General features: G+C 46.6%; 4 protein-coding genes, 1 long non-coding RNA gene and 2 pseudogenes across 5 annotated transcripts in view; 4 read left to right on the top strand and 3 right to left on the bottom strand.

Moving 5' to 3' along the window:
- Nucleotides 1-27938, bottom strand: part of LOC101911108 (histone H2A-IV) — a 232107-nt gene that overhangs the window by 105148 nt on the left and 99021 nt on the right. The gene's annotated exons all lie outside the window — the stretch shown is intronic.
- On the top strand, nucleotides 3750-4239 carry LOC101923645 (histone H2A). Its single transcript, XM_005237364.3, has one exon. The coding sequence runs from the start codon at nucleotides 3786-3788 to the stop codon at nucleotides 4173-4175; it is 390 nt and encodes a 129-aa protein (XP_005237421.1). The 5' UTR covers nucleotides 3750-3785; the 3' UTR covers nucleotides 4176-4239.
- Nucleotides 6135-6895, top strand: LOC101918911 (histone H1). The gene has a single exon (XM_055807334.1). It carries the CDS (start codon nucleotides 6177-6179, stop codon nucleotides 6831-6833), a length of 657 nt encoding a protein of 218 aa, XP_055663309.1. The 5' UTR covers nucleotides 6135-6176; the 3' UTR covers nucleotides 6834-6895.
- Nucleotides 7854-13315, bottom strand: LOC101923823 (histone H2B 1/2/3/4/6). The gene is made up of 3 exons (XM_013299140.3): nucleotides 13187-13315; nucleotides 11098-11262; nucleotides 7854-9046 (listed from the first exon to the last, which is right to left on the bottom strand). Exon 3 carries the CDS (start codon nucleotides 8661-8663, stop codon nucleotides 8283-8285), a length of 381 nt encoding a protein of 126 aa, XP_013154594.1. The 5' UTR covers nucleotides 8664-9046; nucleotides 11098-11262; nucleotides 13187-13315; the 3' UTR covers nucleotides 7854-8282.
- On the bottom strand, nucleotides 15322-16479 carry LOC129784684 (histone H3-like; annotated as a pseudogene).
- On the top strand, nucleotides 16615-17274 carry LOC129784683 (histone H3-like; annotated as a pseudogene).
- Nucleotides 18584-27132, top strand: LOC129784688 (uncharacterized). Its single transcript, XR_008747688.1, has 2 exons — nucleotides 18584-23975; nucleotides 24544-27132. It is a non-coding gene; the product is annotated as an uncharacterized LOC129784688 (long non-coding RNA).

Raw genomic sequence — 27938 nt, forward strand, 5'->3', positions numbered from 1 at the left:
GGTACCTCTAACCCTTGGTTTAATGATGTTCCACTTGCCATATTCTCATACAGCTGAGCCACCTTTCCTTCTGTTGGGATAGAGTGAACAGTTCCCTATTGCTGTACCTATCCTCTTCAGACTGAGGCAAAAGGATCTGAATTTGCTACATGTTTAAATGGGCTCAAAAAAGGAAATCAAATGCACAAGGACTATGCATAATATCAGAAAGGTTGCTTCCTCGCCCTGTCTGGGCTGAAGGGCAGGTGTGAAGAAGGTAGGTAGCTTCCCACAGCTGCTGCACCTCTAAGATGGCTTCTGGGGGGCAGGGTGTGTGGAGAAGGCGAGGGGAGGTGGGGAAGAGAGAGTACTCTTGGAATGGACTTTGAGGCTCACATGGAAGGGCTGGATTTGACAATGCAAATCATCCAGGAGCTGCATGATTATTTTCTTTTTCTGGGAAGATTCCAAGGCCAGGATGCCTACTGTCTTGTGAGCCTCTCATACATGAGGCTACTGGTACTCTGTTGAGGTTTTGGATAAACACATGAGGTTGGGAGCTGTGTGCCTAGCTGGGACTGTGTGTGTAGAACCTGGCTGCACGTGGGGCTGATACTTCATCTGATGGACCAGAACCATGGTTTGTCTTCAGCTAACTTAATATGGGGGATGTTTTTCCTTCCTTGCTCTTGTGGTTTAATTACCAGCTGGGGTTAAGTGCCATATAGCCACACTGGCTCACTCCCTCCCTCACCCAAGGTGGGGTGAGGAGAATCAGAAAGGAATGTAAAACTCCAGGGTTAAGATGAAGATAGTTTAACAGTTGAAATAAAATAAAAACAGAAGAATAATAGTTCTAATGAAAAGAAGGGAGAAGAATGAAATCGAAAGGGAAGTGAGAAAAGAAAACAAGTGATGCACAATACAGTTCCTCACCACCTGCTGATTGATGCCCAGCCAGTTTCCAAGCAACAACCTGCAGCCCCAGCCAGTTTATATATCGAGCATGATGTCCCATGGTATAGAATACTCTTTGTTTAGCTAGTTCAGGTCAGCTGTCTCGGCTATGTCCACTCCCCCCCCTTCCTGTGTTCTTGCAGCCCTCCTGCTGGCAAGGCCAGAAACCAAGAAGTCCCTGACCACACTGTTCCCATGCCAAATCCAAAGCACAGCACTGCACTAGCCACCAAGAAGAAAATTAACCAGGATACTTGCCTTTAATGCCAGTTTCAAGTGGAGAGAGCATAAAGATGCAAGCTCACTTTTATCAAAGCAGTGGGATCTGTGGATGCCCTGACTTCAATCCATGCACTCAGGTAAACATCTAGTTCTTCATCAGCCATGCAAATGGTGGGCCACGGCAGAAGCATAAAATCCAGCTTTGAGGACTGCTGACAACCTTCTCTCCCCCAGCATCAGAAATGATTGTAAAGCAATTTCATTACTAAATGACAATACTTTAATCAACTAGATATATTTTTCTCTTTATACAGGTGTATAATCTTTGACCTTTGATAATGACTCTGAGTGGAATCCTTAAAAAAGAACAGGTCAATGAAATTTGCTTTGGCTGAACATCCATTTAATTATCTAAGGTTTTGTTCTTATACATACTTCTACCAAGAAAAAAATAGGACAATGCTCCCTAGTGTCTACCATGTCTCAGTACCCCAACACCCATAAAAAAGGGATTGAATAAGAAAGTGTGTGGAATAGATATACATGTGTATATAGATTTAACATACTGTTAATTTAATTGGAGGAGGGAGAGTTGAATCAATGTTTAGTATTTAAATAGAAATTATTTTCTTAGGGGGGAGAAAAGAACACAATAGAAAGCTCGTGGCATATTCAAGAATAGTCTGTGTTTCAATATAGCCTGTAGAAACAATTATGTATTTAGTTTATGATGGCACGGGTCATGGACACAATCCTGTAATGCTATCTTCTCTACAGCTCCAGAACAGACGCTTTCAGCTCTGGATAACTGGTAACATAAACCCAGGCCAATTTCTTCTTGGTTTTTGTGTTGTCATATAGAGCTTTGGGATTCTTTGTAATACCACCTTCATCTTGCGGTCACATTTTTCATGTGTGGTCCTGAGTAGTGTTCACAGAAGAAAAAATTATCATGGGGAGGAAAAGGACTGGGAGGGGATGGAGCTGCAGTGAAGTGATGTGACTTGCCCAGCGCATCATTGAAAATTAGTGACTGCATAAAGATGGAAATAGAAGACTCTTGAGGTTAGTGAATTTTGCACAATCCATTGAATGATACCACTAAGGAAAGATGCTTTCTAAATGTTACTGAACCTTCAGAACGGGGAGCTGGTCTTAGTTACCCAGAAACAAGTTGTGGCAGTACTTTGTGTGTGCTATAAAGTTCTTTTTGTTTTGCCTTGTTTATAATTTTCCTGCTGCGACTGGCATACACTGAACAGTTTTGATCGGAATTCCTGTTATTGTACCCTTCTGGAAAGAAGGCTGTGGTTCTCTCTTGATCTCAGAGTTGCAATGTTTAGATGAAATACTGTCTTTTGGCGCAGTTTTTTTGTTTTGGTTTGGTTTTGTTTTGTTTTGTTGGGGTTTTTTTTGGTAGGCTATCATGGATGGCCCGGTGGGAGTCATATCTTTGTCTTTCCCTGAACTATGACAATACTAGCATCATATCTGTATTATAGGGTCTGGGGTGCATTACAAAGAAGAACCCACATATTAGAGTGCAAAAACATTAAGGAACAAAAAATCACACAACTGGAATTTATGGAAATGAGCAGAATCCCATGCTGTGGGGAAAATGGAGGAAGAGCCTGCCATGCAACACTGAGGTAGCACAAGGATGTGGCTAAGTCCAGGGTGAACGTTCCTTCATGGCTGTAGACAAGGATAGGGTCTGTCCATACTCAAAATATATGGAAGAACGAGAAAAAGTTGCCAGGGAATAAAGAGAAACCGTGGGTAATTAGTGCAATGGAGGAAAAAGGACCAGGGATCTCATACAAACATTCTGAATCTTGAAGAAGTCGCTTCAGCTTATTGCTGCAGTGAGATATTCTCCAGTTTGAGTAAAAGTGTGACAGCCTGACTTCTAATGTTCTGCAGAATAGCCTTGCAAGTAATACTGTATTAGTCTGATTACAGTAATATGATTCATTTGTTTCCAGAATCAGAGAAAAATCCTGTTACATGTTCCTGCCTAGTTTCTAAACATTATCAGTAGTGCTGGGTTGCAAGTGGTCCTACCAAAAGGAATGTTTCTCTTTTGTAATGATAGTACTTTTTTACAAAGTAATCCTGTAGTAGCATTTCTGAGGTTCTAAATACAGAATTATTTATAAAACAACAACGATGGCATCAGGAGAGGTTCCCCCCGTTCCTGGAAGGCCGCTGCAGGCGAGGACCCGTCTCCCTCTAAGATGGCCTTCTGGAGCGCGTCTTGGGGTCACGGCTGTCGGGCTGCGCAGCCGAACACAGCCAGGAGCAGAGCGGAGGCGGTGGGCGGTGGGGCTGGATCCCCGCCCAGGGGTGGGCGCTGGCCCCACTGCGCCGGGAGCGCCCAGCCCGTCCCCCTCCCCCTGCCGGCTGGCGGGCGGGGGCAGCTCGGCGGGGCGGGCCGGTCGCCCGCTCCCCCATTGGATGGATTTGGATCCGCAGCCCCATTGGTCGGAGCGAGAGAGAGCGTGCTACGACCAATCAGAAAGCAGGCCGGGGCGCGCGGGGACGCTATAAAAGGGGCCGGGCGCGGGGTCTAGTGACGCGTATTGCAACGTCGTTTGGGTGGTGGTTGAAGGAGGTCGTCGAGAGCGATGTCCGGCCGCGGGAAGCAGGGCGGGAAGGCGCGGGCCAAGGCCAAGTCGCGCTCGTCGCGGGCCGGGCTGCAGTTCCCCGTGGGCCGCGTGCACCGGCTGCTGCGCAAGGGCAACTACGCGGAGCGGGTGGGTGCCGGCGCCCCGGTGTACCTGGCGGCCGTGCTGGAGTACCTGACGGCCGAGATCCTGGAGCTGGCGGGCAACGCGGCCCGCGACAACAAGAAGACGCGCATCATCCCCCGCCACCTGCAGCTCGCCATCCGCAACGACGAGGAGCTCAACAAGCTGCTGGGCAAGGTGACCATCGCGCAGGGCGGCGTGCTGCCCAACATCCAGGCCGTGCTGCTGCCCAAGAAGACCGACAGCCACAAGGCAAAGAGCAAATAAACTCCAAACTTGAGGAGCAGACCCACTTCAAAAGTAACCCAAAGGCTCTTTTTAGAGCCACCCACTTTGTCATAAAAGGAGCTGTAATTTTAGGAAAAAAGTCTTCAATCCTCATAACCAAAACCTCACAACAGGATGTGTCATATCTGCGTTCTAAAATGAGATTCAAGTTTAGAAACTCCGAAAGTTCTTGTTGCCAGATTTATGCCATGTGAAAGGAATTTGGTGTGGTAGGGTCCAGAGAGGCAGTTCAGTTCTATGGCAAGGAGCCCACAGGCCCAGCGGGCCTCTCCTTTTTCAGCTTAGCTCTATGTGAAGTTGGGGTAACTCACTGATGTGTCTTAAAACAGCCCTGCCCCCCTTCCCCCCCAATATTTTGACCTGGAGACTTGTTACAAAAGACAGACATTTGGAATTACTAATTTTCTATGGGGTTTTCTCATTGCTTTGTCTGAGCTGCCTTGCCCTTTTTCTGCCTGAAATCTGAATGGGTTGAAAATAATTAGTAAACGCTGGACAGGCAATTTAAGAGGAAAAATGACTGTTGCCATTTTACATTCTACCTTCAACACAGTGCTGAACATTACCATAAAGATTTTGAAATAGAAACGTAAAATCAGTGGTCATAGGTTAAGAAACATAATTTAATTATTATACATTTGAAAACATAATTTTACTCGCATCATAACTGAACAAAATGTTAGTACCGCTGACAGTTACAGTAGCAAGAGGTAGCAAGCATTTTGCAGGCCTTTGGTAAAAAAAGGCTTATAAGATAATAAAAATATCAGAGAATACTTGTTTTAATTCTCTGTTTCTGTAAAAAAGCAAGCATTTATTTCTGTAAGCATGGTCTTAGTAAAGTGCAGATGAGGACTTTCCCCTACTTGCCAGCAGCCAGTTGTTTTAGTATAGCAGATACATCAGTTGGATATACTATTTTTAGTATTACTTCCAGTGCCTAAATCCTGCCACTGGACATTAAAGAAACTGAATATTTCACAATCTGCTGTGAAAGGGGAGCCGTAACTGGTAACTTGAGCAAGTTCGATTGTGTAGAAGTATGGAAAAAGCAGCAGCAGCAGTGTCTCCTTAGATAATGATGACTCAGATTTTTACCAATCAGGCTGTATCAAAGTAAAAACACTGCTGAATTATGAAATGATGGGGCACTGATTATAATTCTTAACAAAACCTGGCCGTGTTCAGTTCTTACGTCTCCTAATTTATTAAGAAAATTAATATTTCTGCAGCAGAGCACTGGGGAACCATGTCTGCATTGTGCTCACTGAGCAACACAGTACAAGCTGCTATGCTGTAAAAAGTCATCTCCTTCTGGGACAAAAACAGCCCTTCATAAAACTTTAATCTGCTTCTTGCTTAGTTGCATAATGCACTAATTTAATTTATTTTAATTATTTTGAAAGGGGTAAAGGATTTTGGACAAAGAAGCTAATTTCTAATCCATATTCAGTGCTCAGGATGAGCCTGTGTTACTTCCTCCTCTTTGAAATCAATTTGCGATAAAAATATCGGTTCAAATTCCTGATTTTCAGTTCAGATTAAGAGAAGACCCTTTAAAGAATAATAATTAATTACTCTGGATATTTAGTTGCCCACATCGCGGATTTTATTTAGAAGGAAAAACAAAAGTTTCTGTCTCCGGAGGTCTGTCCAGGTCCAGGACTCGGGGTTTATCGCCTCTTTTTTAACTCACCCTTTGCCTCTTCGAGGGGAAACTTTGCAGAGGGGAACAACAGTCTTTCTTTTCCACGCCGCTGCGAACTGGGGGGGGGGTTGGTGGCAGAAATTCTGATAAAAACAGGCTTTTTTGACTCCTAAGAAACACAAAATGAGCGGGGAGAAGGGACCTTTCTGCCGTGCAGCGGGGCGGGCTCTGCAACGCACCAATCACCGCGCGGCTCCTCTCTATAAATATGAGGCCGCTGACTTGCTCCAGGCCCAGTGGTTTCCCCTGATTCGTGGACGACAGCTGCCACTATGTCGGAGACCGCGCCTGTTGCCGCTCCCGCTGTCTCTGCTCCCGGGGCGAAAGCCGCCGCCAAGAAGCCGAAGAAGGCGGCGGGCGGCTCCAAGGCCCGCAAGCCCGCGGGCCCCAGCGTCACCGAGCTGATCACCAAGGCCGTGTCTGCCTCCAAGGAGCGCAAGGGGCTCTCCCTCGCCGCGCTCAAGAAGGCGCTGGCCGCCGGCGGCTACGATGTGGAGAAGAACAACAGCCGCATCAAGCTGGGGCTTAAGAGCCTCGTCAACAAGGGCACCCTGGTGCAGACCAAGGGCACCGGCGCCTCCGGGTCTTTTAAGCTGAATAAGAAACCGGGTGAGACAAAAGAAAAGGCAACCAAGAAAAAGCCGGCAGCTAAGCCCAAGAAGCCGGCTGCCAAGAAGCCCGCCAGCGCCGCTAAGAAGCCCAAGAAGGCGGCAGCAGTGAAGAAAAGCCCCAAGAAAGCCAAGAAGCCGGCGGCCACCGCGACCAAGAAAGCAGCCAAGAGCCCCAAGAAAGCGGCCAAGGCAGGCCGTCCCAAGAAAGCGGCGAAGAGCCCGGCCAAAGCGAAGGCGGTGAAGCCCAAGGCAGCCAAGCCTAAAGCAGCTAAGCCCAAAGCAGCCAAGGCAAAGAAGGTGGCGCCCAAGAAGAAGTAAGACGACTCGGAACAGAGTCTACTCATTTAAATAAACCCAAAGGCTCTTTTAAGAGCCACCCACTTATTCTTAAAAAGAGCTGGGACACTATGGTAATCCTAGCAGCTAAACCAAATCTTAGGAAGTTTTAGTAGTAATTGATGCCGTAGTAGGGTAGTTACCATCTTCGAAACGTGCGGTACAGCCTTCATGGGAGAGCCGGGCTTCCTTAAAGAGGAAGTGTCTTCTACGTGCAGTCCGGCAGCTCCGCGGCAGCGGCGGCACTTGCCCCGCCCCCTCTTAATTGACCGGCACAGCCGAGAGCAGCGACGGGCAGCCCCGCGCGCCAGCGAGAACCCCTTGGTTGCGGGGCCCGGGGGAGTTTAAAAGTCCCGCGCTGGGCCCGGATTGGCCCCTTCCACCCTCCAGCCCCGCCCTCCCCTCGCGGCACCGCCTCGTGGGGCGGTGACCGGTGACACCCCGCTCCCCCTCACACTGAGGCTGTTCCCGGGGCCGTCCCCCGCGCGGGTTACCTAGGGCGCCGCATCGGCTCTCCTTCCCCCCTCGGATGGGCTCCGGGGCCGGGCGCGGTGTGGGGCGGGGATGGGGACACGCGTGCGCCGTGCCCTGCTGCTGCCTTGGCCCCGCAGCGAAAGGCTGCCCTGTGCGGCAGCCTAGCCTCTGCGACGGAAATTGGCTTTCGCACGAACTTGCGGCCCCATGCCCCATACTCAGACCCTGGGTACCTTGCACATCACCAACCGCCCCCAGCTTCACTTCCATAACTTTAGTGTTGTTTTTTTTTTTTAAAGTACCAACTCCTGCGCAACTTCGGGAATTGGCGTTTTAAACCGCAAAATGTTCGCAAAGAAAAATCTTTGCCCGTTGCCTCGAGTACACACAACTACAGTGAAGAAAAAAAATAAAATAGGGGCGGGTGCACTGGAATGTTCAGAAAACAAAGAAACCGAACTGCAAACACCTGAAAAAACTTGCTTCAGAAACTGCTTTCGAAATATTTAGTCACTGAGGAGGCCAAAATAAAAATTATTTTTTATTTAACAGGTACAGCGCACAGAATTCTTAACAGCAGCTAGCATTTTGTACTGGACTTACCAAGAGGAATTAAACCCCTTAGAAAATGAAATGTTACCTACCTTCCCCCCAAGGACTCTGAACTCTTGAAAGCAGAATTAGCAAAACACTAGGACAGATTCAAGACCAGAAATCCTAAGCTTGAAACAAGTACAACTCTAAGGTGAGCACAAACTGTTAAATAAGAGCCCTCCACCCTTAAAATTAAGTAGTCGCGTTTCAGCCATTTGAAAGTACTTAATTTTCAAATTATGTGCAAACAGGCTGTTTACATACCTCCTACCTCCCAAGAAAAGTAGTATTCAGCCCTTCTATCTGAAAAAATTGGTGGCTCTTAAAAGAGCCTTTGGGTTTGAAGTGACGGTCCGAGACACTCTACTTGGAGCTGGTGTACTTGGTGACAGCCTTGGTGCCCTCGGAGACGGCGTGCTTGGCCAGCTCACCGGGCAGCAGCAGCCGCACGGCCGTCTGGATCTCCCGCGAGGTGATGGTGGAGCGCTTGTTGTAGTGCGCCAGGCGCGAGGCCTCGCCGGCGATGCGCTCGAAGATGTCGTTGACGAAGGAGTTCATGATGCCCATGGCCTTGGACGAGATGCCCGTGTCGGGGTGCACCTGCTTCAGCACCTTGTACACGTAGATGGAGTAGCTCTCCTTGCGGCTCTTCTTGCGCTTCTTGTCGCCCTTCTTCTGCGTCTTGGTCACCGCCTTCTTGGAGCCCTTCTTGGGCGCGGGGGCGGACTTGGCCGGCTCGGGCATAGCTGAAGCTGCGCGCTGGCTCTGTAGCACCGAAATGTCCGATAATGCGATTACTCCTATATTTATAGGAACCTTATGCAAATATCTAGCCTCAGCGATCAGCGCTTCTATTGGATAATGGACTCAGTGACGTCTACAATCGTACGAACAGCTTTGTAATTGGTCACTTTTACATCCCACACTATTATTGGTTAATAATTCGAACGCTGTCAGCCAATCACATTGATCTCTTTCAATCCCTCAGTTCGGTGGCCAAGCTCGTTCTTGCTGTCGGGCCTCGCCCTGCCCCCGGGGTCACCTCGGAGCATCTGAGCTCCCGGGTCTCCTGAAGCTGCCTGCTCCGGTGGATTTTTACGTACAAAATGTAGTTATCAGCAATTACTCTAGAAAAGAAAAAACAAAACAAAACCCAAACCTAGAGAAAATTGTAAAGGGTTTTGCTACTCTTTTTTTCCTTCCAAGAAATATACCTGCATACCTTATGTAATAGCCTGCATTTGTAACAGCCACAAGTTAAATATAAAAGCAAAAAAATATAACCAGAATACATATAGAGGATCTGGAATACGAAGCATTATTAATATTGTTTGAATAATTTCTCTGTCCCACAGACCATGGCTTGTTTTTCAGGACTTTAAATGAGATGGAAGTTCTGATTTAATTTGTATCTTCAAAGAACGTAGACTTCTTTTGAGATGAAATAAATGTTGGATGAATGTGTTTAAGGCAAACCCAAGATAATCCTAGTGGATTTTAAATTGCATTTTGAATTTATGATCAATCAGAAGTTGAAGCTATTTTCATATTAATTTGACTTGTGCAAGAAGAAAATACAATCTGTAATCAACTGAAACAATTTAACACCATTAAGAGTTCTGATGTACTGGCATTTTTTTTTTTTATTAAAATGCTGTATGGTGACATTAGAAGATACAATTATAGACTCATTCATCAACAAATTAGAGCACTAAAATACACTTTTAAAGGGTTCAACTTCATTTGTGGTTGAATGAAGCTAGGATTGGGTAAGTTGGTATCAAATACCCAGTGCTATAATGATGCTATTTCCTTTTGGAACATGTTGTGGTTTAACTAGGTACCACACAGCTGCTTGCTCACTGCAGAAGGATAGGGAGAAGAATTGGGAAGGACTGTAAAACTCAAGCATTGCAATAAGAACAATTTAATAATTGAAATAAACCAAACCAAACCAAAACAGCATAATAATTAAAAAAATCTAATGAGAAGGAGGGAGAAGGGGAGAGGAACAAAATCCAAAAGTAAGGAAGAAAAAAAAAAGAAGTGATGTACAACACACTGCTGACCAATGTGCAGCCAGTAGCGATTGACCGACCCCGGCTTATATATTGAGCATGACATTCTATGGTATTGGACTAGCCCTTTGGCTAGTTTGAGTCAGCTGCCCTGGCTGTGTCCCCTCCCAATTTCTTGTGCCCTGTCCAACCTTCTTGGCAAGGCCTGAGAAACTACAAAGTCCTTAACTTAGTATAAACATTACCTAGCAACGTCTAAAACCATCTGTTACCCACATTGTTCTCACACCATATCCAAAACACAGCACTGCACCAGCTACTAAGAAGAAAATTAACTCTGTCCCAGCTGAAACCAGGAGAGAACCCTTAAGGGCCATTCAAAGTCTAGACTTTTTTGGTATCAGAGGAGACAGACAGTATGGGGCCTATACAAGAAACCTACCTGGCACAGGTAAATGTAGTTTAAGGTAGGTAACACTGCTAAAACCAAAACAAAACTAATTGTTAGAAAGAGATTCTGGATACCAGCACAAGCAATAAAAAGACCTATCACCTCACCAGGCTGATTATACTTCTGCTTTTTCTTTTTTTTCCCTTTTCTTGTCGTGTCACACACACACCCCACCCCCCTTTACCCTGCTGGGCAGAATTCTGGATTCACAAAGATTTCCAGCCTACATACAAAATAGTGCTGTCTCAACAAAGGGAACCAGGCAAGGAAAGGGTGGGACCTTTCTCTTTCCTAGCCAGTAAGGCTAGCTTGCAAATGCTTCTCTTGTGCTCAACAACTCTACTGGAGAGACAAAGGCAGACACCTGTGCTGAGCAACTTCATCATGCTGCCTCTGTGATGCTGTGGATCTCTGGTTTAATGTCTGTTGCCCCACCACCACCCTTGCTCCTCCTCATCAGGAACAGCAATGGGATAGATGCTCATCCATCTCCTATTTGCTCTGCTTCCCCCACAGCTGTCTTCAGCAGCTCAATCTAGCTTGGAGAAAATCTGGTAAGACAGAAGGGAGCTCTTTCTGCCTTTTCAAGAGAAGAAAAGTAGTTCTCTCTTTTTCAGTAAAGCGAGAAGAGAAGCCAATGTGGCCCATCTTTACACATTTAACTCTTTACACTGTGAACCTGATTAGCTTTTTTTGTCATAAACATTACCTGGAAAAGCAGTTCACTGAGAACACCTCTGCCTGGTAACAGGACTTCTGATGAACACCTGTGAAAGTCCATGATTTGACATGCCCCTTGGGGACAGTGTGGTGTAGGATCACCAGTTTTCTCTCCACAATAGCAGACAAAGGCTGTTGCTCTTGTTACACTGCTCTGAAAGACAAAATTTAGAATAACAAAGGGCAATATCAGCAATGTAAAGTACTTAGGTCCAGAAAGCAGAGGCATTAAAAATGCAGCACCTCTCCTCCCAAAAAAACCAAAACCACTTGTGCAAACACCCTCCTCCCCATGTTAATCCTTTTAAATCTGTTGATCATTTCCAACAAAAATGGCAGTTGATCCAAGTCTCACAGATTCTCAGTTCCAGTAAGTTTTCTAAAGATCAGCTACAGAGTAGAAAGAAATCCAGGTTAGAACTCCCAGTGAGGAAAAGTAGTTACTTGTGAACTGGACAACTACTGCTTTGTTTTAGCCTTCCAGCTAAAAAAATCTGTTAAACCAAAATATCTCAGTAATAACTAAATGCCAGTCATTCCCGGTATAGTGTGGTGGTGTGTGCTGCCTTCACAAAGAGATACAGCTGGACAGTACTGAAGGCAAAATAACTGGGGATGGGAGTAGGAAGAAGGTTAGAAGATATTTATAAAGGGAACTAGAGTTCTTGGAAAGGAATGATTGTGGAAACCTTATCAGCGATGGCAGAAGAGCTGAGTTTAGTGCACTGTTTAGACAGGATATATGTAAAAGAAATGTAGACATACATATTTCTCTCAGAAGCCTAAAAAAACATGTTCACTAAAGGAAACGGATGGGAACTTGTTAACATCCAGTCACCCATCATCCATTCCACTTCAGTAACACTGGACTTTCTAGTGACTGACCAAAGGTTGGGAGCATCCATAAGAAATAATCCTTCAGAGCGAGGAAACCTAAGTCTGATAGGAGGGAACAAAAAAGGCTTCAAGAACAGCCCTAGAACAGTTCAAGGATGTCAGTGTTGGAAGGAGTCACCAGCATACTGCATATTACCAAACAGTATGAACAAACAGGAGTAACTGCTCCAGCTTGAAGTTTTTAGGAGGCAATGAGAACACATAAAGGCAAAGCTGCTGTCAGTGTTTTGCTACTACATCTCCTGGGTGAGCTCTGCACAGATTTTTCTGGAAAATGCTCCTTCTTATTCTGAAATCTTGAGTCAGAAAGACAATTCTTTTACATCTGTACTTGTTGCCTAAATGGGCTTCAAGAAAAAAAATGGATTTTTTGAGTAGTATCTTAACTTTAATTATCCCACGTTCTGAAGCCTCTTCAGCCAGAAACGCTAGAGAACCAGTTGTCTGATGAAGTCAGAAACCTGTGTATTATCTTGGGCTTACAGAGTACACCATGCCAATGCCAAAAGCTTAGAAAAAAACCAACAAAAAAACATTTAACAAAGCAAACAAGCAGAGACAAAGAAGTAGATTTTAAGCATAGTAGGATAACTGCTGGAGATTCAGATTGGTGTCTGAACGCTGCTTTGTTTTATTCTGATGTGTTCCACACAGAGGAATACAGAGAAAAGAACCAAGGAGAAGTCCAAGAAAAAGTTATAGAACAACTAGAGCATCAACAGAAGACACTGTGTACATAGCCTTAGGAATTATTACAAATATATTGATGATGAGGCAGAACTGTCTAGTCGTTGTGGTTATTCTGGAAAATTTCTAAAGCACATGATGTGCCTTAGGATCACATTTGAGAAGTCAAGTTTTAAGGTTATGGGTAGTTACTGTAGACCTTTTAGTTGCTGAGGTTGCAATATTAAACATAATTATGTTATATGCTGCATATCTTGCTGTCTATACCTGCAAGTTTTCTAGGTTGTTAATCGTTGAATGGTGCTATAATCAGAAGGCCTTATTATTACTTAGAGTAACAGTCAATATGTGGGTCACATTTCTACAGGATAAAATAACTACTGGAAAAGCCACAAGGTAAAAGGAAAGGATAAAGGAGAGACAGGAAGTTGCCATGCATTTCCCAAAACATTTGGACACTTGAGATGACTAAAAATGATTAAAATGATACCTACCATTTGTTAAAATTATGTGCCCCTGCTTATGAATGCAGCTGTAGAACTACAGTTAAAAATATCATATGTTCAAAAAGTAAAACTACATGAAGAAAAACAGCAAAAGGAATACTTTGAGATATTACGTATCAATGAAGATTAAGTCAAAGAAAATTAACAAACACATGACATATCTTTGAAGGCACAAGAAACAATCTACTTTTTGTCATGGGCACATTAAAGACACGAAAATCAGTTCCTGTCTCGGCACCTCAGTCCCATAAACACAAAAAAGTCATGTGATCCTTGTTTTAGACATGAGAAACAAAGCCAGAGTATGTCGTACCCACAAAAGAAAAAAAAAAAAGCTAATTAATTCATTAATTTGGCTGTCGGTATAAAAGGGTGGATTTACGCAAACACCGCGACAACCACAACGGCCGGGTCCCCACCTACCCGGCCGGGCCCTTTGTTGGAGCGCAGCGAAATGGCGGCGGCTCCGCGCGGGCGGGAAGCGGCGCTCCCGGCCCCGCCGCCCCCATTGGCTAGATTTTGCTGCAGACCCGCGGCCGGCGGGGCCCGGCTCCCCCGCCGACACCGAGCGCCGCAGCAACGGGACCGGGCAGCCGAGCGCAGGAGAGCGTTCCCCCGCCCGAAGATTCGCTCCCGCAGCGCCCAGGCCGAGCCGGCGGCGGGGTCCGCTGTTTCCCGGGGCCGGGGCCGGCACCTTGCCGCCCGCCCCGCCCCCTGCCGGGGGCGATGGCGCGAACGTCCCCGCCCGCAGGGGGAAGAACGCGGAGGAGAGCCCGCCCTTGCCCTGCCTCGTCGCAGTTCTCAACCAGGTCGGACTACGGGCTATATAAGAGCGGCGCTGGCGGGTGTTGCCACCGCGCGTTGTTCACGTCGGGTAGACGCTGATCATGTCTGGCAGAGGCAAGGGCGGGAAGGGGCTCGGCAAAGGGGGCGCCAAGCGCCACCGCAAGGTGCTGCGCGACAACATCCAGGGCATTACCAAGCCGGCCATCCGGCGCCTGGCGCGGCGCGGCGGCGTGAAGCGCATCTCGGGGCTCATCTACGAGGAGACGCGCGGCGTGCTGAAGGTCTTCCTGGAGAACGTGATCCGCGACGCCGTCACCTACACCGAGCACGCCAAGCGCAAGACGGTCACGGCCATGGACGTGGTGTACGCTCTCAAGCGCCAGGGGCGCACCCTCTACGGCTTCGGCGGATAAACCTGGGGCTTGGCATAGGTTACACGTTTAGAACACAAAGGCTCTTTTCAGAGCCACCCATATCATCAGGAGAAGAGCCTTAATCGCTGTTGAAGATCCGTCGTGGTTTTACGGTCACGATAAAGTTGGGGGGGGGGGGGGGGGGGGGAGGGTTGTCGGGTGTATGCCGAGCTTCTGCTGTTGCTGCCCGTACCGGGCCGTACGGCCCGATGTCTAGGGGTCCGGCTTACAGCCCCGAATGCTTAACGGGCAAATTTGCAATCGGTGACTGGCTATATCCCGATTGCCCTGTCCGATAACAATAGGGGGGGGAGCAGGCGGAGCTAGTGCGTGACTTGAGGCTCTCTGGGCTCCACAGAAAAGCACGTTCGGCTCGTAAAGATGACTGCGTCCTCGGCGCTCCGCTCGCGCTCCTTCGGACAGGGTACATAGAAGCGACAGGCAGGCGCCACTGCGGCAGCCGCTCCCCGCTACCAGCTTCACCGCGACAGCCTGAAACGGGAAGCTCGTGAAATGGCGGCGGCGCGCGCTCTGCCATTCGGGGGCGGGACAGAGCGGGAAGGCGGGGGGGAGGGGAAGAGACCGTTAAGAGCGGCCGTAGCGCCCCGGGGGCTGCAGGGGAAAGAAGCCGCGAGCCCTGTGCGGAAACGCCTTCCCTTAGTGCTCTCCTATTGCGGAAAGGCTGTTGGTCCCCTGGATACCAGTACCGACACGCACCCCCCCACGACCCTCCTTCCCCCAGCTTTAAACGGGGCACCTCAGAACTGCCAAATCACTGGTCTGGGCGGGGGGGGGGAAGGGTCCCACGCTACCGGCAGACCGAACCTTCCCATCATTGCCTCAAGCACGGGAAAGCGCACTCGGCAGCGGCTGCATATGCCTGCTCCCACAACCCCAGAGATACAGCTCTCTCCAGTGGCCGTGTGGCGGCTCTTAAAAGAGCCTTTCGGTTTGGTGATGGCAAGGCAGGAGCCTCAGGCCCGCTCGCCGCGGATGCGGCGTGCCAGCTGGATGTCCTTGGGCATGATGGTGACGCGCTTGGCGTGGATGGCGCACAGGTTGGTGTCCTCGAAGAGCCCCCACCAGGTAGGCCTCGCTCGCCTCCTGCAGCGCCATCACGGCCGAGCTCTGGAAGCGCAGGTCGGTCTTGAAGTCCTGCGCGATCTCGCGCACCAGCCGCTGGAAGGGCAGCTTGCGGATCAGCAGCTCCGTCGACTTCTGGTAGCGCGGATCTCGCGCAGCGCCACCGTGCCGGGCCGGTAGCGGTGCGGCTTCTTCACGCCGCCCGTGGCCGGCGCGCTCTTGCGGGCCGCCTTGGTGGCCAGCTGCTTGCGGGGGCGCCTTCCCGCCCGTCGACTTACGCGCCGTCTGCTTCGTCCGCGCCATCTCTAAAGTCTTCTTCCTTACAGTACTACTAGAAGTAGCAATGTAAAACTCTTCCGGGCGCTCTGCGCTGACTCGTTTATATACGCGATCTCTGCTGGTTCATTGGCTGAGAGGAAGCGCCATTTCATTGGGCTAATTTGAAAATCCCGCGTTAACCCTTTGTATGCTAACCCTGCTGTTTCAATCACAGGCATAATCTTTTCATGTTCCTTTTCTTCGGAAACTACTTTCCCCCCTTTTTAACGATTACCCTTAATGTATTGCTCCTTTCATCAAATCAATTATACTAATGTAATCGTAAAAGTAGCCTACTACTGAAAATCGTTAAATATGAAACCTAAACACATTTTTCTAGGTTTATCTGAAAGTTCATCTTTTTCTTACAGGTTTCCTTATATAAAACCTAATTATGCAAAAAGCCGCTCGCTTTTATTTTGCCGTACTAAATCATTTAGGGAGGTATTTCAGGAGTAATGGAGAGCTTTAATTGCAATCCAAAAGTAGAACTCCCATATTAGTGTGGGTTTTTAGCAGCTAAAATAGTGTACAGTATTACATCGTATACTTGTATCATAGAGTTTACAAGCACGATTGAGAGTTTTAAACAATTGAGAGAAAAAAACAGGGTTAGTAAATAATAGATAAAACTTCAAATTTTATATGAAAAAAAATAAAAGAGCGACTGCACCCCTTAGGTGAGGCCTCGGACTTTGGGCGCCTTCAGCTCCCTCCGAGGTGACGCAATTAAATTCTTCCCGGTTTTGACCAATCACAACTGGGAAGGCGGGGCCCGACCGCTATAAATAGGAGTCTGACATGCGATCGGGGTTCACCGCGAGGACAGTGGGTTTATGATCTGCAATGGCGCGGACGAAGCAGACGGCGCGTAAGTCGACGGGCGGGAAGGCGCCCCGCAAGCAGCTGGCCACCAAGGCGGCCCGCAAGGAGCGCGCCGGCCACGGGCGGCGTGAAGAAGCCGCACCGCTAACCGGCCCGGCACGGTGGCGCTGCGCGAGATCCGGCGCTACCAGAAGTCGACGGAGCTGCTGATCCGCAAGCTGCCCTTCCAGCGGCTGGTGCGCGAGATCGCGCAGGACTTCAAGACCGACCTGCGCTTCCAGAGCTCGGGCCGTGATGGCGCTGCAGGAGGCGAGCGAGGCCTACCTGGTGGGGCTCTTCGAGGACACCAACCTGTGCGCCATCCACGCCAAGCGCGTCACCATCATGCCCAAGGACATCCAGCTGGCACGCGCATCCGCGGCGAGCGGGCCTGAGGCTCCTGCCTTGCCATCACCAAACCGAAAGGCTCTTTTAAGAGCCGCCACACGGCCACTGGAGAGAGCTGTATCTCTGGGGTTGTGGGAGCAGGCATATGCAGCCGCTGCCGAGTGCGCTTTCCCGTGCTTGAGGCAGCGCTGCTTCTGGGATGATGGGAAGGTTCGGTCTGCCGGTAGCGTGGGACCCTTCCCCCCCCCCGCCCAGACCAGTGATTTGGCAGTTCTGAGGTGCCCCGTTTAAAGCTGGGGGAAGGAGGGTCGTGGGGGGGGTGCGTGTCGGTACTGGTATCCAGGGGACCAACAGCCTTTCCGCAATAGGAGAGCACTAAGGGAAGGCGTTTCCGCACAGGGCTCGCGGCTTCTTTCCCCTGCAGCCCCCGGGGCGCTACGGCCGCTCTTAACGGTCTCTTCCCCTCCCCCCCGCCTTCCCGCTCTGTCCCGCCCCCGAATGGCAGAGCGCGCGCCGCCGCCATTTCACGAGCTTCCCGTTTCAGGCTGTCGCGGTGAAGCTGGTAGCGGGGAGCGGCTGCCGCAGTGGCGCCTGCCTGTCCCTTCTATGTACCCTGTCCGAAGGAGCGCGAGCGGAGCGCCGAGGACGCAGTCATCTTTACGAGCCGAACGTGCTTTTCTGTGGAGCCCAGAGAGCCTCAAGTCACGCACTAGCTCCGCCTGCTCCCCCCCCTATTGTTATCGGACAGGGCAATCGGGATATAGCCAGTCACCGATTGCAAATTTGCCCGTTAAGCATTCGGGGCTGTAAGCCGGACCCCTAGACATCGGGCCGTACGGCCCGGTACGGGCAGCAACAGCAGAAGCTCGGCATACACCCGACAACCCTCCCCCCCCCCCCCCCCCCCCCCCCAACTTTATCGTGACCGTAAAACCACGACGGATCTTCAACAGCGATTAAGGGCTCTTCTCCTGATGATATGGGTGGCTCTGAAAAGAGCCTTTGTGTTCTAAACGTGTAACCTATGCCAAGCCCCAGGTTTATCCGCCGAAGCCGTAGAGGGTGCGCCCTGGCGCTTGAGAGCGTACACCACGTCCATGGCCGTGACCGTCTTGCGCTTGGCGTGCCTCGGTGTAGGTGACGGCGTCGCGGATCACGTTCTCCAGGAAGACCTTCAGCACGCCGCGCGTCTCCTCGTAGATGAGCCCCGAGATGCGCTTCACGCCGCCGCGCCGCGCCAGGCGCCGGATGGCCGGCTTGGTGATGCCCTGGATGTTGTCGCGCAGCACCTTGCGGTGGCGCTTGGGCGCCCCCTTTGCCGAGCCCCTTCCCGCCCTTGCCCTCTGCCAGACATGATCAGCGTCTACCCGACGTGAACAACGCGCGGTGGCAACACCCGCCAGCGCCGCTCTTATATAGCCCGTAGGTCCGACCTGGTTGAGAACTGCGACGAGGCAGGGCAAGGGCGGGCTCTCCTCCGCGTTCTTCCCCCTGCGGGCGGGGAACCGTTCGCGCCATCGCCCCCGGCAGGGGGCGGGGCGGGCGGCAAGGTGCCGGCCCCGGCCCCGGGAAACAGCGGACCCCGCCGCCGGCTCGGCCTGGGCGCTGCGGGAGCGAATCTTCGGGCGGGGAACGCTCTCCTGCGCTCGGCTGCCCGGTCCCGTTGCTGCGGCGCTCGGTGTCGGCGGGGGAGCCGGGCCCCGCCGGCCGCGGGTCTGCAGCAAAATCTAGCCAATGGGGGCGGCGGGGCCGGGAGCGCCGCTTCCCGCCCGCGCGGAGCCGCCGCCATTTCGCTGCGCTCCAACAAAGGGCCCGGCCGGGTAGGTGGGGGACCTGGACATCGCGGTTGTAGCGGTGTGGTGAATCGATGTTGTCGATTTGGGGATGATCACTGTGCGCAACGTTGCCCGCGGAATACTTTTGGCAATACCTTTGGGGTCTGTAACGGTTCCGGTGTTCCGGGATAGCAGCATTTTTTCAGGAGAAGATATAGGGGCGCCGTTCGCGCCACGAGTGCACTGCGCGGGAGCTGCTGCAGTGACTCCTGGAGGCACGACCGGTATAGAAAGCCCTTAAACTTTGGGTGCCCGTACACGCAGTTTTGCTTTTCCTGACTTTGTATTTAATTTTTTCCCCGAATATGTATTTAACGTATTTTTATTTTGCTTTTGAAGCATCATCTTATAAATGCTTTCCCAGATATTTATTATTTACCATCTTTTTGGTTTTTTGTTGTCGTTTTGTCCCTGGGTAACTTTCATGTAATACACAGGTTTTAGAATTTGTTTGATTGCAAAGGTATTTGTCTTTTTGTTTGATCTTCCCCATCTTTTCCTTATTTCCTGATAGGTCCCCATTACTAGATGCTTCCTGATCATAAAATTTTTTTGCTTGGTTATTTCACAGCCCTCTCCATTTGAACTGTAACTTTGCTGCCCCCCCCCATTTGTTCTTTTATTCCAAGAAAAAGGGATGAATTTTTCTCCGTGTTTGGGGCTTCTAGGGTTTGGGTTTTTTGATATTTTTTTTTTTTCTATCTCTCTGTAGCCTTCTAGTATGTATGTTATTAAATTCAGGTTTTTTGGCCACCATTTTAATAAGCCTGTTTCCATGTGTAGATAGCCAGCTTTGTTGTGTTTATCAGCCTTTATGAATATGACCCAGCAGTTCAACAGAAATAGCAAAGATGTATTTATCTTTGCAAATCAACCCTAACAGCGGTCTTGGCAGAGATGAACCTCCTCAGTTTATATTAGAATCATTAGTGTGCAAAGACACAGTTATGAGTTCACAGACTGACTGAGAAAAAAAGAATTGATATGCAGCCTTTTTTTCTCCCCCATTTATTGGTTACAGCATAAATAGAATACAAGAGAGCTCAGTAACGCTTCTGCATAACTATAAAGTACATTCTTCCCTCCTTGTTACTTCTCTCAGTACTTAATATAAAACACCTTTTCCCTGAGAGGTAATAGTGTGTTTTCCCCTCTATTTGTCTAGATTCAAAGAACCTCTATTGTTCTCTTTGGGACTGCTGAAATAATTATTTTTTCTTTCTCATCTGGCATATTTATTTTTAATCATGCATTATTTGCACTTTTTTATAGCCTTGCCTTCAATTCACTTAATGACTTCAAATGCGTAACTGTTAATGTTCTTCTAGATTATCCACTTAATTCTCTTTTTGTGGTTTAGTGGGAACAGGTATTCTTGCCTTGCAAGTTCCCCTATTCACCTCCTGTGCCTAGTGTTGATTGGCACTTTGTCAAAAAGTTTCAGTCTCCTTTAGCATCCATTTCTTGCTTCTTTTTAGTTCACTGGATCTCTGTTTGTGGCATTTATTTTGCACTTAAAATTTTGGCACAAAATTTAACTTTTGCTTATTTTTCATCATACTTCCTTGATTCTCTCTTTATTAGACTTACTTAAATAAACAACTTTTCATCCTTATCCAGGGTCCGTTACTCCTGAAGAGTGACAACCCAGCTGCAGAACTGAAGCAGCTGCCAATGTAGCTTGTTCCTGAGATAAGCAATAACTTAGCTTCAAAAGGCATAAAACCCACAGATTTTCTAACGCATGATTATGACCAATTTCACACCAAATTTCTGTAGATACCATAGCAATGTACAAACATATGTTGCTGCATTACAGTGTGCTTGAGTTATTTGAGGAAATATTATTCTATATATCACAATTGTGAAATATAGGTTATGTTTACCCAGTTTTATCTTTTCCACACCAAACAACAGACAGTTTAATTTTAGCATAATATATGTGTGGTGTCTTTCTAAACTTTTCACTGGCAGCTGTAGGTATAAAGTATCAGTGTGTATATTCTTGAAATGTTGGGGTGCTCCTGAAAATAGACAAAACTAAACCAAAAGGAGGGGCATACATCCTGTTTACAGGGCTCAAGCCTTTCAACGTTCTGGAAAAGAAGGAAGGAGCTCTGTGCAATCTGCATTGACTAAATCTTGGAGTAACACTTCCATTTCCTAATACGACATTTTGGTCTCATTTTATGGCTAGTGTTCATTCATCACTCCTGGTGGTTCATTTACATGAATTCTTGACCGAGAACCAGCCAAGTGAGTATATGAATTACCCATTAATTTTATTGATTTTTATTTTTTTTACAGTTCAGCTTTTCTCATTAATTAAGACAGTATGGGGAGGGGGAAAGTTCTGTTTCCCTCTTTCTGATAAGGCATTAGTTGAAAGAGCCTTGAGCTGTTTCCCATGGTGTGGGAAGGCAGCCAGGGCACAATGGACTGAAGGAGCAGGTTGGGTGAGGGCAGAAAGGAGTGAGAAAAGTGTACTCCTCTTTCTACTCTAGGTACGTTGTAGCAGATCATAATGCTCCTGTCTTTCTCCATCATCTCTTAATCTCTCACCCTGTTATTCCTGCTAATACTCCTGGCCTTCCTAAGAGACAACCATCCCCTGAGGAAGCTGCTGAAATAATTAAATTCTAAAATCTGTTTTCTCTTCAGTGATCTACTTTTCCTTGAAGTTTTCAGGAAACCTGTTTTGTTGTTATCTGAAGGAGTCGCTGGTCTCTCAATAGATCTGCCAGCACATGTATTTTTGGGTCCTTAGGAGAATGAATATCAATTTACAAAGTCTCTGCAGTATGGTTGTTTTTTTTAAAACTAGCTAAAAGTATTGTGATAGAAATGTTGCAATTTGGAGATATAGATCTGCCCCACATCCTAAAGCAGAAGCTTGTGCTAAACATGCTGGTTTACTTAAGTGAGACATTTGTGAGGGAAAGGAATTAAACCGCGTCATCTTCCTAGGGAAGTGTAAGTGTTCTCAGAGCATAATCACATGAAAAGTAAAGTCCAGCTAAACACGGAGATGGATTTTTGCCTAGAATGACAACCAACATGATGAAAATATTACAGACACTGTCTAATTCCGTGGAAAAAAAATATTGCTGTACACTGCATCACAAGCTTATTACAGCACAAGCAAAATTAATGCTTTGTATAGCCTACTCATATGGAGATTCCAACCTGTCAGTCTCTGCCCAGGCCATCTGCCAGAAGTAATACAGGCCCATCAACATGACTGGTTGTTATTCTCTCAATATAAAGGGGAATCCCACATTTTTCATGTGACAGCTTGATATGCCCCTAAATTATTGCTGGAATGTCTGAGTTTTGGTCAGCTTAGCCCTAGTTTTCGTTCTCATTCACCTGGAATAACCTGATGGAGGACCTGGCACCTGGGACAATGGCTCCCCATGGGTCTTTCTGCCCAGTGAACAGCAGGATTCCTTCTCGGGTTGCATTTGCCTCTGAACTCTACTTGCAACTTTGTACTGAAGGCAACAGCTGGTGCATCCAAAGACACTTTCCTCCAGTACAAGCTATAAATCAGCATGGATCATGGCAGCTCATGCCCCAGAAACAGTGGGGTCCACCTCTGACAGAGCATTATAAACCTCACTGAAATCATATATGTACTTATTAATTACTGATGCTTAAAAGTGTTACCTTTTCATGCATTGATGTGTTTACACAGTTACCTCCAGTAATGCTTGCTGGTTGTCCCCAAAATCACAGTCAAGGACAAGGGATAGCCCAGGATGAAAGCAAAAAAAACCCCAACCAAACAAACACGTAGGAGAAAGTTACAAAGTCCTTTACAAGGACTATTTCCCTATTTCCCAACCCTTACCCCCCATTTTTCAGTGTATGGTAATGAAATAGTAATCTTATTAGTATTATCTTGATAATTGTTATCCTATGCTGCTGCTTTTCTGTATGATACTGTCCTTTTACACATCCAGCATGTTAAATGTGCTTGCATGCACACAAACACATTCAAGCATCTAGTATGATATTTTCTGTTGAAATGCCCACCCTAAAGAAGCCTTAGAGCTGCTCTGATGTGACTGCAAGGTCCTTCAGCATTTAGCAGTGCGTGCACACACATTGAGTACCTAGGGCTAGCAACTAATGGAAACTTCACCACCTATAGAGACATGTGGACTTAGACTTCTGGGTCACAATGTAAGGTGGCAAATCCAACCATTCTTTTGTTGATGAACAAAACCTCCGTTTGCCTGATGTGCAACACTGATCTTCCTGTGACCTTTATAGCATGCACATCTTGGGCTTTCTAAACTTCAGTAGTTTTGGATGTCGTTAAATGAAAATAAACTTCAGCCTTCTCACTTATTCACTTTGTTAAACCATAGATTTTAGGTTCACTGCGTGTCCTCCTGCCCCTGATCCGTGAGTCAATCTTCAAACTGTCTCACCACCATCTTCTACGTTCACTTCAACCTCCAGGTTGAGCCTAATAAAAAAAATCCTCCCACATCTGAAAACAAATAAATAACTAAACAAACCATTTGTTCAATGCTCAGAAGCACTTCAGTGAAAACTGAATATCAACAATCGCTAGATGAGGAACAGAGAGCAAAACAGAGGATATTGTATCTTTTTACCATTGTAGCATTTTGTGCAATAGTTGCACCTTGAGTGCTGTGCCCATTTCTGGCCTCCAAATAATAATAGCTAAAAAAGATTTAGTGCAACTGGAAAAGAAGGTTTGAGAAAAGTGGTAAAGATGATTTGAGGTCTGAAATGTATTTTGTAATAAGTATACTAGGACACTTTCAGAACAGAGAAAACTACTGGGTGAAGATGTTCTTGCTTATCTTTACTATTCACAAGTTATTTGTTAAATGTATCAGACTTAGTTAGTTTGATAATTATAAAGTTAGTTACCAACCAAAAGGTTACTGATGCCAGAAAGACTGCCTAAATATCATAGGCAGTTTCCTAAAGTAAATGGACTCCTTATCTCTATAGGCTTTTTCCAAATGAAAGAGAAGAGCTGAAGATGCAGAGTGACAGGGTGAGGAAGGAGCACCTCTCTCCTCAACAGAAACCAATTCTGGAGTGCACAGCTACTTGCATTACCGCAAGCACTTCCTAATACTGGTGGTGAATAGTTTCCATCTCTTAAAGACTTCTAAACTGATTCCTAATGGCATGAACTGCCATTTAATTACCTACACTTCCTCAGAGTCAGTTTTGTTTTTGTCATAAGGTCAAAAAACCCCAAACAGCAAACCCCAGCAAAACACTACTAAAAAAAGGACTTCTAAAAGAAAGCTCCCATTTTAGTTTAGTTTTGTTTGTTTGTTGTTCCCCACCCCACCCCGGGCTTCCAAGTTACTAGCATCCTGTTTTGTGCAGGTATTTCCATGGTTCTCTCACAAACTACTTGGAGGGAAGGACTTGTTTTCTATTTAAAATCCCTCCCCACATGTCAGGGGCAACATCATTCATACACAGAGTGCAGAGGCAAGAATTAATTGAATTTTTTAAGACCTGATATATAGACATGCATGCCATCTGGAGAGGTTTGTCTGCATCAGCCTAGCTAGTATGGTAGTGTTGTTTCTGTACCGTGCAGTCACATGTCAAGTTTTCTAGGACAGAATGGACAACGGGAGCAAAGCTCTAATGATCACAGATTCCTTCCTTACTGAAGCAGTTTATCATGCAGGGTCCGTTCCTCTCTCAGCAGCGAAGCCTGCAGAATCAAAATGGAAATCAAAGCTGGAAGTCATACCTCTCCTCATTTTTTTGTTTGTGGCTTGGTTTTGTTTTTGGTTTGTTGTTTTGTTTTGTTTTTTTAACCCCGGGCAGCAGCCACAGTATCAATAAAGCACAGTTAAAATAAGACCGACCGTGGATGCAAGAAGCACTGGAGATATTGACAGAACGCAGGCTGGTTTTACCAGCAGCCAGGGCGAGGTGCTCCCCATTTCACCGCGGTGTCATCCGGCAGATCCACCTGCCTTGCCTGCCAGTTAACGACATGGAGAGGACTCGGGGGGGAGAGGGGTGGGGGTGGCAGAGAATGTAACCTGGGGGAGACAGAGGGGAAGGGAGGGAGAGGAGGAGGAGAAGGCAGAGGGGGAAGCCGCTTCCTGGGCAGGATTGGTCAGGAATTGCTGCAGCTCGGGTGCAGCGGCCCCGCGCCTCCCCGCCTCTCTCCCCAGCCTCGGCTGGTGTACGGGGGCGGGGTGGGGGTGGGGTGGTGGAGCACCCCAGCCCGACCGACACCCCCCCCCCCCGTTACTCGGCTGTGCCACGGTAACGTTAGAGAGATTCTCAGAAGATTTAAAGAGAAAGATGGAAAAGCACTGAGCTACGGTTTACAGCAGTCTGCTTTGCTGTTAATACCAGGTATACTGGGAGCGTTTATTGTTACCTGCAAATGCAGATTTCTGTTGGATTTCTACAGCTCTAGTGCAACTGGCTTTCAGATTTTCATTCAAGTTTCCTGAATGTCAGCATCAGTGCCTCTGAAATTATTGGACACATGTGAGTTTCTTTCATATTTACCAAAGTCTAAATTGATCCTGTTCGGTGTCAGAGAAAAACACAATAGTATCGATACTTTTTTTTTAAAAAAACACTTCATTAATATCTAAGCAGGTTTGTTCTGAAGTCAATATGAAAAGTAAATTACTAATGATGTTACTCAAAAGGTTTCTATACATTACAACAGATTTATAAGATATTACTATTTTATTTTGGTTTGCTGTGTATGGTCACAGAAAGGTACTAAAGGACTAAAAATCCAAGTGAAAAGATTTGAAAGTAATTTATGAAAAGACCTACAAATGTTTATAACCTTTCCATAGACTGCATTACATAAATGACCGAACAAGTTTTACAAAGAACAGCCCACAGCCTCATGGAGATACACTTCTGTTGACCTAGGCACATACACCAACTTGCCTACATTTTTGGTAAATATGGTAGCCTAAAGCAACTTCTCCTGAAAGGCAAGAGGAAAAATAATTTAAAAATAACATCAAAGCTTCCTTTCAGACTGTAGAAGACTGCTTAGTATCAAGGGAGTTTGAACAATCTATTTATCCTGTCCACAATCAGGTCATTACTGAGCAGCCCAGCATAGTCTTTTTCAAGAAAAACGGGAATAAGAATTTTTGAAGGAAAATAATAATTTGAAGGCTTTTGCCATACACTACTGTCACTATAACAAAGTCAACAGGAAAGTGAACGTCCTTATATTACTTTACTTTATTTGTCTGCACACTTGGGAATGCTTCTGTGGGAACTTCTGCTACGGAACATTGTCTTTTATTTAAATTTTATTTTCTTTAAATTGTATTTTCTTGCACATTATCTTCTAGTGCTTTACAGAAAAGCAGAGAACTATTAAGTAACTGCAGGTTGAATAACATTCTTTGAGTGCAAGCTGTCTGAGAGATTGCACTACCTATGCTATAAGCCAGTACTTTAAAGCATAACAGTCTATTTTGTGAGGACTTAAAGACCAAAAGTAATTTAGGTCATCTGTGACACTACACGTCTTTTCATGACTGCCAGCATCTCTGATGCACTCTTCTTAAATGTAAAGCCTTTCTCCTTTATGAGAATTGAGGCTGCCTGAACAGTTGGAAATAAATTTAGGAAGGAAACCAGATTAATTAGAAATCAATATGCAATGAAATAAAACATTTGTCCTTTTGAAGAGAAATTCTTTAACTCTTACCTGTCATGTAAGTAAATAAGTTATACGATCAGTTTCTTCTATTTTAAAATATACAAAACTTTTGTTTCACTATGGTATGCAGACAGATGTGTTCATTTATAACAAGCACAGTTACATGAGGTAGAATAACATATCGCCCTACTACATAAAATGTGAATGTGCTGATCAGGAGAAATAAAGATACGCAGTAATTGTAGGCAAATATTCCAGTCATAGTTTAGCTGAAGAAAAAAGAGGATTTGGTATCCAGAACTCATCAGTTTTCCTGTACTAATAAAAACATACTAAAAAACATCTTGAAAATGCTGTTGGTGGCATAGATAACAGAACATTAGTCATCAAATACTATAGAAGGAAACCGAGCTCATTACATGCACCGTCTCAAGGGGGAAACATGGCCAGAAAGGCAGAGAACAAAACGGTAAGATTAATGAATTACAACTACTGAGTGTAACTAGTTTCTAGTGAATAGAGAAGAAAACAACCGAAGAAAAGAACTTTAGACTGTATTTTAATCTGCCTGTATCTCATTTGTAAATAAAGTTAAAATACTTGTGTTTTCAAGTGATTTTTCAATCAGTGGGGAAAACTCCTCCTTCCCTAATTTCCAAGAGAAACTGAACAGAGATACTTCCTTCTCAAGCAGTTCAGGGTCTTATTGCTTTTGAAAAAAAAAGAGAAATGCTCCCTCCCCACACCGTGTTTTTGAGGACAAAAATAAAACCCAGAGGCCTCCGTTTCAAAACACGGGATTTTCAGATGGCCCAATCAGGCCTTCTGCAAATCAGTCCTTTGCTGCAGACCCACGCAATCTCTTCCCCTATATCAACCAATAGAATATTATACTGCGTACGAGAAACTGAGATTATTAAGAAAAAAAAATCCTCAAGTGCTTTACACCTAGTTCTAGCTTCAAATTTCAGCGTAGTTACCAATAAGTTCCTGTAGCTGATACTGTTTCAAAATCCAGCTCTTAACGGTAGGTGATTAGTACCTAATGCAATTTCATTCAGCAAGACACGGCCGATAACAGAAAAAAAATCCACTCCTCTCTGAGTATTTAGGGTCAAAGCAAAACAAAAACAACAAAAAAAAAATCAACAAGCCAACTTGAAAATTGCGTAAGAAGCAAGTACCGTTTCAAACCAGTCCCGCGATTCTCGTCTTGTTTCCAAGCAACATTTCGGCCGGGCACTCCCCTGTTATCTCCCTCTGCTTGAGAAACATTTTCCATTACACATTGGATTGGCAAAATGGTTCGCTCCTCTGCCTCCAGAGGCAGGACAGTGCAAAAAGCACCACAGTTTTCCCCGCCTTAGCTCTCAGGAGGCACTTTTAAAGAACAAAGAAAACACCCCCCGCCTTCAGAC

The sequence above is a fragment of the Falco peregrinus genome, chromosome 6, assembly GCF_023634155.1.
Source record: "Falco peregrinus isolate bFalPer1 chromosome 6, bFalPer1.pri, whole genome shotgun sequence".
NCBI classification, from domain to species: domain Eukaryota; kingdom Metazoa; phylum Chordata; class Aves; order Falconiformes; family Falconidae; genus Falco; species Falco peregrinus.